This window comes from Oryzias melastigma, unplaced genomic scaffold (assembly GCF_002922805.2).
Source record: "Oryzias melastigma strain HK-1 unplaced genomic scaffold, ASM292280v2 sc00310, whole genome shotgun sequence".
Classification (NCBI taxonomy): Eukaryota; Metazoa; Chordata; class Actinopteri; order Beloniformes; family Adrianichthyidae; genus Oryzias; species Oryzias melastigma.
This window is the reverse complement of record NW_023416918.1, coordinates 112,095-126,057: the sequence shown is the minus strand read 5'-3', so window position 1 is coordinate 126,057 and position 13,963 is coordinate 112,095. Positions and strand designations below refer to the sequence as shown.

General features: G+C 39.2%; 2 protein-coding genes across 2 annotated transcripts in view; both read right to left on the bottom strand.

Moving 5' to 3' along the window:
• Positions 1-7,195, bottom strand: part of LOC112141210 (zinc finger protein 578) — a 10,753-nt gene extending 3,558 nt beyond the window's left edge. The window contains exon 1 of the mRNA XM_024264299.2: positions 6,626-7,195. Coding sequence (XP_024120067.1) covers positions 6,626-6,773 — 148 coding nt within the window. The 5' untranslated portion in view covers positions 6,774-7,195. The remainder of the gene's footprint in view (positions 1-6,625) is intronic.
• A 2,456-nt stretch (positions 7,196-9,651) lies between these two features.
• LOC112141211 (zinc finger protein 436) lies at positions 9,652-13,248 on the bottom strand. Its single transcript, XM_036210931.1, has 2 exons — positions 12,849-13,248; positions 9,652-11,266 (listed from the first exon to the last, which is right to left on the bottom strand). Exons 1-2 carry the CDS (start codon positions 12,985-12,987, stop codon positions 10,110-10,112), a joined length of 1,296 nt encoding a protein of 431 aa, XP_036066824.1. The 5' UTR covers positions 12,988-13,248; the 3' UTR covers positions 9,652-10,109.
• Positions 13,249-13,963: the final 715 nt, after the last annotated feature.

Genomic DNA, 13,963 nt, shown 5'->3' with positions numbered 1-13,963 from the left:
CGTGACACGATCCGAACCGTGAGTTTTGTGATCCGCAACACCCCTAGTATAGACTAAACAGACATTTTCTGACCGTTATCACAATTCTCAGAGTCAGTGAGTTACCACCCTCATCAATTTTGAGAATTTTAAGAGTTAAATGGTGAAAGAAGGCTAATAAAATAAAAATAAGGGAAACCCTGAATCTGTTAAACTTGTTCATTTTTTAAATGTCTTACAAAAGTATTGGATCGATACTCTGTATTGGAAAATACACAAAATCAAATGACTCTGAATCTAATCGGGCCCAAAAAACCTGTTCGGGACATCCCTAGTTATAAGGCTGTTTTTGTTATGATTTGATATAAAATGTGGTCATATGGAGACAGAATTATCGGATGTTAGTTTAAGAAATTTAAATTAACAGATAGATGGCCTTTATTGTATGGATGATATTCCTCTTGCAAAATCATACACACATGGACACACTATTGATCTTTTCCCTTCAGGGGTCGCCACAGCGAATCAGTTTCCTCCATCTAAGCCTGTCTTCAGCATCCTCCACTCTAACACCAGCCACCTTCATGTCTTCATTCACTGCATCCATAAACCTCCTCTTTGGTCTTCCTCTAGACCTCTTTCCTGGCAGCTCTAGACTCAGCATCCTTCTACCAATATATTCACTGTCTCTCCTCTGAACATGTCCAAACCATCTCAGTCTGGCCTCTCTGACTTTATCTCCAAAACCTCTAACATGTGCTGTCCCTCTGATGTATTCATTCCTGATCCTATCCATCCTGGTCACTCCCAAAGAGAACCTCAGCATCTTCATCTCTGCTACCTCCAGCTCTGCTTCCTGTCTTTTCTTCAGTCCCACTGTTTCTAGTCCAAACAACATGGCTGGTCTCACCACAGTCTTGTACACCTTTCCTTTCATTTGTGCTGAAACTCTTCTGTCACACATCACACCTGACACTTTTCTCCACCCATTCCAACCTGCTTGCACTCTCCTCTTCACTTCTTTTCCACACTCTCCATTACTCTAGACCAGGGGTCTCTAGCTCGCGGGCCAAATGCGGCCCCCGGGACGAAAATTTGCAGCCCCCGTCGTAACCCTTTCGCTCCCCTTGGCTTGTTTACATTAAAAGTGGGGTCATTTGGACCCCTCAAGACAGCGCGCTGAACTTTTTTTTTTCAATGATTGTCTATCTCTACTGGTGTCCAATGACAGACATGAAGTCTTGTCCACCTTTATCATGGAAGGGCTAACACCTCAATGAAAGGGTCCCATAAGAGAGCACGAAGGTTAATATGAAAGATTAATGTTAGAGTGGCCCACAAGATTGACATGAATGACACTTGTTGTGTGCAGAGTTGAATTAACCAATCACGGTGAGGTGGGTGGGACATCGGCCGGGCTGTCCAGTGCGTCACTCACTCATTCATTCATTCCTCCAGTCAGCTGGGCAGAGGAGAAGACATGAAGCCGCTGAAGGTGCTTTCACACCGAACACAATGAGTGCAACAAATTTGCATGCCCCGCCCATCTTCCGCCTTGCGGAAAATTCCCTGCTTGTCAAAAAATGTGTTTCTAACACCCCTGCGTGTGGGAAGAGCTACCAGCTGTCTGTGGATTTTTCACTGAAAATCAATGGGAGACACATATGATGTTGAGGAATCAGGTTTTTTGACACGCTGAATGTTCCCATTAAATCAGAGCCCCCCAAGCTCTGAGCTGCAAACCTGTAGCCCGCCCCTCTTTCACCGCACGCTGAATCCGCTGCTCCCACCTATCAATCATGTGATCCCGAGCATGAGGCCGAGGCTGCCTGTGGATGTCTGTGAATGTTAAGGTGCACACACCGGATGCGTCGGCACGCATTCCAGCGGCCACCCCAATGAAGTCCATGCAAACGTGGGTACAAGTCTGAAATTCTGCTTTACGCGTGTTCGAATAGACCCCCACGAAAAGCAGCATTCCGCAGCGGCTTTCTGTCTGCCGGCATATCGAGCGAGTGAGCTCCACTGCGAGAGCTAAAGCTGCCGATCTGTCCAGAGTGTATCCCACCTTCTCCCTAAAGGAGCCAGATGCAGCAGATTAATGAAATGGATGAAAGTTCAGGACAAAAACGCTTGCTTTGGAGTAATATTCTACCAGCTGAACAAGGCGAGTAATTGAAATTGATCGAGTCATTGAAAACGTCTCGTGCCCAAAGCTGAGTTCCTGATTGGCAGATGTGAAGCGGCGACCTGTCAAACTTTAGATGTTTACATTTTGACTGCTGTAGTGCTGTGCAGTTGTGAAGTCTTTGCATAATCCACGTATATCAGCGGATACTGCCGGGGAGAAAAGCAGTTCTGTGCTGCAGCGCTCTTATTGACTGTGTATGAGCGTTTTACATTGGTAATATTTTTTATCGGAGCAAAGAAAAAAAAAAACCCTTTTCTCCGCATCAGAATCAGCCGATTCACAGTGATCGTGTTAACCGTAGAAGATTTATGGTAAGTAAAAAAGCCAGTTATTCAGGTGTCACTGCAACATTATTGGTGTTATAGGGTTAACTACGGTGGCCCTAAAGGTTAAATCACATCAATGCAAAACACTATAAATATCTCAATTACAATTTTTAAAAAGCACAAAAAAACATCAAGAATTAGAAATCAAAATTCCACAAACCAAAAGGATTCAAGAAAAAAAAAATGTTTTAGAAAACAAAAGAACATTTCAAAAATCAACCTGAAGTGTTAAATAAGGAAGCAAAGAAGAAACATCACTTGTTGGATGATGACATTTGTCCATCGTTTTGACATCCTGTTTTTTGGCATGAAGCACCTTTAACAAAAAACATAAATATTACTGCTGACCCAAACATGTTTTCATTCAGGACATTCCTATGAAGTGATACTGGCTCTGTACTCACAAAAACTTCAAAGGTTTTTCTTTTTTTTTTTTTTGTTTAAATTTCAGCTCTGTGAAGCATTTTCAAGTCTTATTCCAATTATCTTTGATCGGTTTTTAAAGCGTTCCCAGTGATCTTTGCATTATGATTCTGCCATTTTTAGCCAAAATCTAAAAACCTGTGTCATTTTTTAGGACACGAGTTGATTGACTGGAGTTTCCCCGATTCATCTTTATTTGAGCGATATTATAAATAGCAAGTTTTCCAGTTATGCATTAACTCTGCAGCTTTTTCTCTCTCTGTTTTACCGCTGCAGCTCTCTAGCTTTTCTTGCGAAAACTGTGCTTGTAGTCAGCATAAGCTTGCAAAAGCGTGTCAATTTCCGTCGCCGGAAATACAAAACTCAGGTGTTTGTTCCCGTTGCCATGGTGAATCGTGCTGTCTTTGCTCCATTGATCGAGGCTCTTATTGGTTGTGACGCTCACACCTGATTCTGGTTCCAACAACTTCAAGTTGATTGAATCAAACATTTTCAGCTGTTCTGAAACCGAAAACCCTGAGTTTGAGAATTTTGAGTCCAGTGATTCTAAGTTCAGGTTTGAACTCTAAATTTGTTGAACCTGCATTTTGATACGGGCCCCAGTAGGAGTTCATTAAAAATTCACCTCTGAGTTGTGGACGGAACTGTTGGTGTAAACCAGGGGTCTGCAACCTTTAAAGGGTTAGTAATGGGGTTGTGGGTCATTTTCGGTGTTAACTGTATTTCGCCTTATATTTACCATTTCCAAATGTTTTGACGTGTTTTGAGCAAGAAATATTGAAATAAAACGGCATTTTTGAGGAAAATTTGGCAAACCTGTCTCTTCCGGGTCAAAAGCTCCGTTTTGGTCACGTGGTGCGTGTGACGTCACCAGAGTCAACATAGTCAACAAGATGGCTTCTCCTTTGCCTGTCGGAGCTAGCGATAGCGGCGATATTTCAAGGTCCACAATTCTGTCTTCAGACTCAGATTGTGGAAACATTTGTTCTAAAAGCGACGCTGATTCAGAGGCGCCGGGTGTTTGTGGTTTGAGGACTGTAAAGCCCTATCAATTTGAGCCGGCAGCGCGGAAAGTAGGAGCTCACTATTTGGCAATGACAAGGACAGTGACGCTGATAATGCCGATGAAAACCAAAGCTGTCCGTTTATCAGAGCCATGCTCGAAGCTGGAAGACGTGGAGCATCTCGTGAAGCTTTATTTACAGATCGGAACCTTTTGGCGACTCTAAATCAACTCAATAATGACGCTGACTATCAGGGTCGGTAATGCAGAGTTTCATATGCAAAATAAAGAGCTTAGAGACATGTTTGCAGGACCGTCTGCCACTTTATTATTATTTATTTATTTATTCACTTATTTAATCACTTTATTCTCATACCCAGAAGCTCTTTCACCACCTTACTGCACGTCTCTGATATGCGCAGAAAAAAATGAGAATGTAAACAGTGCTCCGTACGCCCCGTTCTCCACATGAATCGTCCCGTTTCAACACACAACAACAACAGGGGATGACAACAGTCTGTCACGTTAGCTAAGTACACTGAAAATTCCCAAAACGATTCCTCTTCAGATGAAAGCATCACACAGAAATGAATGAGATCTGATCTTTCACGGAGGAAGAAATGACTGGTGGACAGCTGCGACTGTCGATGGTTTCATCAACGGATCTGCAGAGATCCTGCAAGCCACCATCAATGATTAATAAACTGCAAATCAAACAAAGAAACTTCCAAACATGTGCAATGTTTTAAACATTCAGTTTACCTGTTGAAATCAGAATTTTTTCACAGTTTAGTCGGTCTGGTTGTGCTCACAGTGTTCATTCACAATAGGCTCATTTCGATTGTAAATCTCGTAAATTTACGACTTTAAAAATCATAATTTTATTATTTATTTTTTTTTTGTGGCCCTAATACTCCGTCGGACCATAACACCGACATTTATAGAATTCAACTTTGCCGCAGAGCACACACATACATGTATCTGCAGACACCCTGGGTCCGCCTGCATTCTGCTGCTGGCGCTGTCTCACTCACATGACGTCAACGCGCCACGTGACCCAAATCGAGCCGTTTCTGAAGCAGGGCGAAATGAGAGTGTGATTTGTCGTTGATTTTGTCAAATTTTACAAAAACCTGCGTTTGTCAACGGTAATTATTTGTTATTTTTGATACATTAGAACATATGGAATATATCTGGATACTTATTTTAGCTTTGTCCCAGCCCATTACTAACACTTTAACAGTAAAAGAGCCATTTACGTTGGTTCTTTACTGATCAAAACCTAGAACGTGCTGTATAGTCTTATTTTAGCCTTTAAGAAATTTGGATTTACATTCATGGCCTTTTTTCCATGATAAATATGAATTGTGTCGATTTTTTTGGCACAAGCAAATGCAAAAATATTAAAATAAACTAGCATCTCTCAAAATTTGATTTTTGTTTTTTTCTTTCTTACGTTTGATATAAGCTCAAATAACTTATTTTCAAAATAAAAGATGCTCTGTCCCAAACAGGATCATCTCATCTCTGTAAAAGCCTACATAGTTCGTCATCTATGTGCACCTCAGCCATCAATTTATACATTTAAGTATTCTAAATTAAATAAATGCTAATTAAGTAATTTTTACTTAAAGAAATACTATTATTGTATTTTTCTTCAGCCAGAGAGCCATCATGGAAAGACAAAGAGCCACATGTGGGTCTGAAGCTGCAACCCCACGCTGATATTTATTGAAATCTTTGTTTACTCGCTCCCCTGCTAGTTTACAACCCCCCCCCCCGCCAACATTACAGTGCAAGAATAAATGGTGAGCAATATTATCCAGCTGTACAGTTTAGATCTAGTTCCCAGGTCAGACGAGGAAATCAAAGACGTTCATGGATCTATTTGTCTACAAATGGATGAATCAGAATGGGATGGAGCAGAGAGACTTGGGTCCGCCCATTTCACTTATAGTCACAAATTCAAGCTTTTTAAACTGTTTTTTTAAATAAAATATATACCCAGAAATTTCGAGCTTTAAATTATTTTATATATGTCCTCTAACATGAGAAATTTAATTAAAGTGGGTCTTTAAGCACCAACTTGTTCCAGTAATTTATCACTTTCGTAGAATTGTGCTTCAAATAAAAAGCTGTTTACCAGTTTGTAAATTATCATTTTCAATTCTTAATGCCGATGTTGACAGCAATGAAAAAGGAAAGTGACCACATAAAAGTGCCGTGTTAAATGTAATGTGGTCGAGAAGGTGGTTGTGATGATACACCTAAGATAAAAGTTAGGCACACCGATGCAGCCAGTGCAAAAAATTAGTCTAGAGCCCTGTTTGTAAAGAGCTGAAATGATCCTTTAATTGTATATTTATTTTTACATAAAATCAATGAAATATGTAAATGACACCGATTCAGTGTAGAGATGACTGAAATACGTTTCTGTCTATGTTGGTCATAACTTTAAAAGTCTGATTTCAATGTTGATTCAACAAAAAGTCCAACCTGAATATCAACGTTGACTCAATGACCTTCATCTTTCTGAAAGTTTCCTCTAGAACTGGTTCATCCAGACTAAACCAGTTCGAACGGAATGAAAAGGAAGCCAGAGACACAATGACATGTTTGACAACAACCTGAAGGACTTATATCAGAATACAAAGTAGAACCTGGATCCGAATGTTCTGGGAGATGAGGAGGAAGTGAACATACCCATAAGGTGGAGCTGCAGCTGCGGGTTCCAGGTGGTCTCAGGCAGTCTGCGCTGACCACGGAGCTCCTGCTCGTTCTGGACGATGGTTCCTTCACGGAGTCCGAAGGTTTCTCCAGCACCAGACTCTATCTGATCTTCTGAAGACATGCTTACTGCAGCTGCAAAAGATCTTCAGCTCCAACAAACACCAAAGTCCTCTGAACGCCAGCAGCTCCGATCATCTGCTGCTAGTCTCACAGCCACGTTGTCTTTACGTTCAACACGTATTCGCTCATTTAAGACACTTTAGCTAAAGATTATTGTTCGAAGTGGAACAATGTATCGCTAAATCTCTTTAGAAACCTCAAAAACGTCCCTGCAAAACACCGCCGTCGTCTCAAAACAAGCTAACGCTGCTGCCTTGCTAGCGCCTCGTGCCGTTCTTCTTCTGTGGTTTATTGACGGTTAGCAAACAGCGTCATGGTACTTTAGCGCCTCCAGCTGGTCTGGAGTGAAAATGTTTTCCACCTCCTCCCGATGAATTTTTACATTAAATGGAGGTTTTTAACACTTTATGATACAATGTTATACCATATGATGGCGTTTTATATTCCTATGCTATGTACACGAAGGTTTGTTTAACATGATTACACTTTAGATCAGTGTTTTTCAAATTTTTTTGAGCCAAGGTACACTTTTTCCATGAAAAAAAAATCCTGCGGCACACTACCATTCAAAAAGGTTAAAAAAAAATAGTCTGTATTGATGTACATTCCCTCCACAATCTAGTTTACATTTTTTATATAAGTGGGAAGCATCATTAATCAATTTGGTTAAGTTAAACATATATCTCGTCAAAACAGTCTACATTTATTATCATTAATGAATGATTTAAAAAAAAAATACTTCTAAATAATCCGTTTTTATGAATGTTTTTTTTCTCTCTTTTTTTTTAAATACTTCCAAAACTATCAGACAAAGTAAAAAAACAATGTTCTTTTCTTGTTTCCCTCCACATGAGTATTCTGTCTCAAAATTAAATTCTTTTGCATCCATTTTCCAAAAACAGCGGCTCTTTTGGCTACCAAATGGCTTTTTAGGTTGTTGTCTAAACTTCTTAGAGTTTTTACAGTAATGAAAATATTTAGAATAAGACATTTTTTTGCTTGTTATGAAAAATGAGAAAAGAGGAAGAGGATCCCACAGTTGGACTACAAAAACTGACTATTGTGGAACAATAGTTTATCAATTGTATTTTTTTCCGGCTACGCAGTTTCCGCCACTGCTGTCTTCTGAGTGCTCCATGCATTGACTGTAAAAATAATTTTTATAAACAGTCTATGGCTCCATGGCATTGGGTTTTCTGATACACACTAAAGTGTTTTGAATGCTAAAACCAGTTCCGTCTCCCCGCCTCTTCGTTACAGTCTAGAGCTTGGATGTTGTTTTGTGCTTTCCACATCGTTTGTAGGGGGCCGTTTTGCGTGCGCCTTGGCTTTCGTTGCGTGTGGGATTTTCTTTTTCTGTTGCCTCGCGCGCTTCGATCTGGTTGCCTGTTTTCGTCTGTTCAGGGGAGATGTACCGGTTGACGTGCATTTCCCCATAGGGGGCTCGCCGCTGGCATTTGATTTAATGAGGAGGTACGGCGACAGAGCTTCCCTTCTCCTTTTCGGGAGCTCTTCCCTGGTTTTAGTGGGTGCCCTGCTTGTCTGGTCCCTTTTCCTAACCATCGGAGTTTCAGTGTGTAACCCCCACCGCTACGCCTCCTGAAGACTAGGGTTGGGTTAGCTAGTTTGGGGTTAGGCAGTTAGCGGGACGCACTTACCTCTTTGCTGCGCATTGTAGTGGTTCAACACTTTCTTTTTGCGTCTTTAACAACAAGGACACCATCTTTCATATGTCATTTATTGAGTCCCCTTCTGACTGTGGGTTGTGTTAGTGCACAAAGAAGCAGCTGGTCTTGCTAGCAGAGCATTCTCATGTTGACATCGGTGACATTAGACTAAGCAAGGAGCAGATTTTGCTTCATTTAAGGATGGAGTTGATGGATATGGGAGTTCTGAAACTTGGCTCAGCTTGTCCTCTTGATGATTCAAACTTCCCGTCTACTGGCTTTAATTTTGTTTTAACGTTTGAACAACTAAAGGAGCTCCTCTTGTTTCAGTTGAAGATCGAGAAGAAGAAAGCTCAGGTTGAGCGTCCGGTTCACGTTGAGGCCAGGTCCGATGACTTAAGTGAATTAAGATTAGTTCCAAACCGTGACGAAAAGAACCCAGAAACGTTCTTTGTGTTTTTTGCGTGTCTGGCGGAGACTCGAGGAAACGCAGTTGTTAACATTGCAATGGGTTTTGATTGGGAAGGCGCAACATGATTTCTCAGCACTCTGGTTACCAGGTTTTTAGCTGTAAAATCTGCTGAAAGCTTACGAACTGATTCCAGGGGCTTACAGGCAACGTTTTCTAAACTGTAAACATGGGGATCAGTTTCATTTGGAGTTTATGCAGGAAATGGAAATTTCCAAGAGGCTAAAAGTAGAACTGGACTTGAGGAGTCCAGCGTTGGAACCTGCAGAGAACTAACAAATAGCAGAAACCAACACTGTGAGAAAGACTCCACATATCTGATGTTCACGTCCACTTTATTCCTCGCAGGACAGATTGGGACAGAACACTGATAGCTAAAAAGAACAGAGAAACACGTCTAATGTCTACTAGAAAACAGGAATCACAAGACAGAAACACCAGTCTGTTTCTTTATCCACCCCTGCCTTAATGCATTTCAATAGTTTTTTCTCCACAAAACTGGTATTTGCTCACATGACTCAACTCTACAACCACAATAGTTACCATAACAACTTAGTAGATTTTTGTACTAGTATTTTCTAATTCAAAATTTCTTAAATAATCTAATTTTACCGTCTCAAATCAAAACACATTTCTCTTTAGAGCTGTATCTAAAAGAATGAATTTCATTAACAAGCAAAATGGTTATCCAAATTAAACTCATTTTGTTACTAAATGGAATGTATCAATCCTTTATTTTGAACAATGTGGTCATAGTTGCTTATAGATGATAAAAACCTAAAAAGAGTCTTGGAGAATTATATCAAAAGAACCAAAAAGTGTGTTTTCAGAACAGAACAGATAGCCGACTTCAGGTCATTTTCATTATTAGGTCTGGTGTCTCATCTTCTTCACAACAGTTCATAGATTTTTTAGAGTTCCGGTCAGGAGAATTTGATCAATCAGTAACAAATGTTTATGAATAAGCAGATTCCTGTCTTTAGTAGAGAGGGAACGATGCAAGTCTTGCTGGAAAATCAGAATCTCCAAACAGCTTGTCAGAAGATTGTTCTGTAAAGAACTTTAGAATCTATTTTATTCTACTGACAGAGATCATTGAAAAGCTCAGTAAGGTCTTGTCAAGGGTTTTATAATTTACTGGCAGAATAATATGGTCCCAATGGAGTTTTAAACATATTTATTCACTTTTTTCACTTGATTATTATTTACAGTTTTTGCCTAGAAATGGTTTCAGTCCTGTATGAGTTCTCATGTGTCTTTTAAGACTACATGTCTGACTAAAACTAGCATTGCATTGTTTACAAGAAAAGGGCTTCTCTCCTGTATGAGTTCTCATGTGTGTGTAGAGATTAGATACACAACTAAAACTTTTATCACATTTTTTACACAAAAAAGGCTTTTCTCCTGTGTGAGTTCTCATGTGTCCTTTGAGATGAGATACACGACAAAAACCTCTAGCACATACTTTACACAAAAAAGGCTTTTCTCCTGTATGAGTTATGATGTGTCTTTTGAAATTAGATACACAACTAAAACTTTTATCACACTCGTTACACAAAAAAGGTTTCTCTCCTGTATGACTTCTCGTGTGTATTTTGAGATGAGATACACGACTAAAACTTTTATCACATTCTTTACACATAAAAGGCTTCTCTCCTGAATCAGTTCTCATGTCAGACCTGTAACTAAAACTTTGACCACTTTCTGTACAGGTATAAAGTCTGTAATCTGACGGGTTTTTCCTGTAGACAAAGAGTTTACTAACAGTTCCTGAACTTTCACTGGAGTCCACAGAGGAAAGTCTCTTCTTGTTTGGAGATGGTTTGTGTGTATTAACCAAAGCTGCCTTCCTGAAGCGTTTCCTAAAATCAGAGTCACACTGCCTTTCTGACATGTGAGAGTTGGCCACACTTTGGACATGACTTCTGTCTCTTCTCTTCCTCCTATCTCTGTTCTGTAGGTCTGTCTCTTCATCTGAAGATGATGTTGATTCATGTTGGTTTTCTTCTTCTTCCAGACTGTCAGTTACATTAAAGCTCTGCTGATTGAATAGATCATTGTTTCCATTTTCCTCATAAGCAGGAATCTCCATCAAGGTTTCAGTCTCCTGCTTCAGATCCTGACTGATGCAGAGCTCTACTTGTTCATCTTTTGTCAGTAGAGGGTTTGAATCTTCCTGTTTCTCCTCTTTAATCTGTGAAAGTTCTTGTTCCTCCTGCTCCCCTTTGATCTGTGGAGGTTCTAGTTCCTCCTGCTCTTCTTTAATCTGTGCAGACTCTGATTCCTCCTGCTCAACTCTTAAATTCCTCTGCTGGTTGTAAAGATCGTCCTCTTCACTCGCATAATTCTGGGGAAGGACTGCAGGGACAAAAAGACAAAAGAAGATTTTTTGTGATTTTAAAAGATCTTTGTGTATCGTCAAGCATTAAAAAAAATCTTTAAGAATCTCTGGACTTTACATAAAAAAATAATGTAACTTCTTAGCTCTCTTTGAAAAGTTAAGACTCAAAACATGAGGTCAGTCTTTTGGTCTTCAGCAGGTCAAACACCTAATCATAGAAACTCTTAAGATTTAAAATAAAGTACGCACTTATTTGAACTTTTCATTTTAAAACACACACACACACACGCACACACACACCCCAACACACTTCACTCACTCATCCAAAAAAAAAAAAAATCATTACAATTTGGCATCCCTTCCAGCAGGTGGCGTCCTAGGCGGCCGCCTAAGTCATCTATGCCCAAAGCTGGCCCTGCCTTTAACCTAAAGTCCATAAGTTTACAGATGAAACAAAAATGCATTTAAAATGCAGTTCCCAGATGTGGGAATGAAAATCGTTTAATCATTTTCCAAGCAATTCTCCTTAGTTCACCTTATGGCATATAAAAAAAAGAACAAAAAAAGAAAACGGTTTCACGTAGTTTCTAATTATCTTCCGTCTCTTTACCATAAAATCCAGTATTTTTCTCCTTTTATAGATGAAATATGCATATAGATCCCTATATTGAGCTTTTTTACATTTTTACAAGTCTCTTCCTCGACCGGACAGTTTATCAGATCGCTGCCATGTAGAAAAATTACCGCTCTCCCATTGGATCAGCAGCATACATGTGACCTAAAGCGATGCACGCACGTCAACAAACGAATGCACTAGCACTATAAATAATATCAACTTTTAACTCAAAGTCTAGAAGCATAAAGTCTAAATAAAAATGTATTTTAAATGTAGTGCCCAGTTGTGGGAACGAAAATAATTTTCTAAGCACTTTTCTGTCTTTTACTTTACGACCTACTGCACACGTGGAGTGACTCAATAAAGTGTTGTTTATCAAGGATAAGTGAAGGAAATTTACATATAAAGGAGAAAATTTGTTTGGCTAGAACCACTGTAAAAAACAATAATATTTTAATTAAATGCAGAAGGTTCATAATGTGCGTCAATAATAATAATAAATTAATTGGGATAAACTATTAAATTGATTACAATACAACATTGTGCTTTTTTAAATTCACTGTTATTGTTTAAGTCAGGACGCTATTGCATTTTGGCCCCTAATCGCCCTGTTTATTGAAGTTGTTAAAAAAAAGTATGTTGTTATTACAAAAACACATTATTAGTATTTATTAGTCATTTCATTTTAGTGCTGCAAATGAAGTTAAATTGATGTATTTTTAAATGATTCTTTAAAAAAATTGTTTTCATGTACATAGTTTATTTGTCTTGTCCCTCCTGGTTTTTGTCCAGTGAAGTATAGATAGGAATACTGGATCAATTAGCAGTATTGATAAGAGGAGGAAAACTGGACCTAATGCTGGATCATCAACCAGGACCAACCTTTCCAGTTTTTTCTCTGATCAATATTGATCAAAATTCATTAACATCGACGTCTAACGTTGATGGATGTATTTGTCTGCAGGAGGATGCAGTGAACATACCTGTAAAGTGGAGCTGAAGCTGCGGGTTCCAGGTGATATCTATCAGTCTGCGCTGACCACGGATCTCCTGCTCGTTCTGGACGATGGTTCCTTCACGGAGTCTGAAGGTTTCTTCATCATTCTGATCTTCTGAAGACATGCTTCCTGCAGCAGCAAAAGATCTTCAGCTCCAACAAACTCCAAAGTCCTCTGAACACCGATCACCTGCTAGTATCACAGCCACGTTGTCTTTACGTTCAACACGTATTCGCTCATTTAAGACCAAATGCTGGGAGTTCCACACGAACCACGTGTCGTTCTTACTGTCCAAACACCTCACGGACGTCCAAACAAACACCGCCTCCTATCAGCCTCGTGCTTCGCGGCATTTCTTGCTGTTCTTCTTCTGTGGTTTATTGACGGCGAGCAAACAGCGTCATGGTGCATTAGCGCCACCAGCTGGTCTGGAGTGAAAACGTTTATTATTATTATTATTATTATTATTATTATTATTATTATTATTATTATTATTATTATTATTATTATTATTATTATTAATTGAAACTGGTGACATACAGTAAAAAACAAAGAACATTAAACTGTACATCAATTGTTCCAAAATAAACGCCAGGGGATAAACACATACATAAATAAAATTACATCAAATTATACAGCTGAGCAAGATGACATGTTTTGATTGTTTTTTGTGTGTGTGTTTGTACAAAGAGAAATTGACTGCATGTAAAATCTAATTTGTGCAGATAAATCCCCCAAAATGAGAGCTTTATTGTTAAATTTGGTTTTGTGAATGCAATACTTGGGTAACAAAATCAGGAGATTTAATTAATAAAATTGAGACGAAGGCTTATTATCATAACTAAAGAAACCAAATAAGATGTTTTTCTGACTTGGCATGTTTATCGCACATGGTGCCCCTTGATTCAGTAGCTTTTCCGCTATTTTGCATTCTCTTTCTTTCACAAATGGACATCAACACCAAAAAATAAAAAAGGTCTTTCTCTTTCAAAAAAAGGTTTTGAGCTATTTTCTTGTTCTTTTGGATAAAATGGGGACTACATCTGATAACTTTTGCAGGAGCTCAGAAGGTATATGTACAGTGCTTTAAGTGGGCCGGT

Coding starts and splice junctions, on each gene's coding strand:
- LOC112141211 (XM_036210931.1), bottom strand. CDS start 12,987: ATGTCTTCAGAAGATCAGAATGATGAAGAAACCTTCAGACTCCGTGAA. Junction 11,267..12,848: donor GCTTCAGCTCCACTTTACAG/GTATGTTCACTG, acceptor TTGTCCCTGCAG/TCCTTCCCCAGAATTATGCG.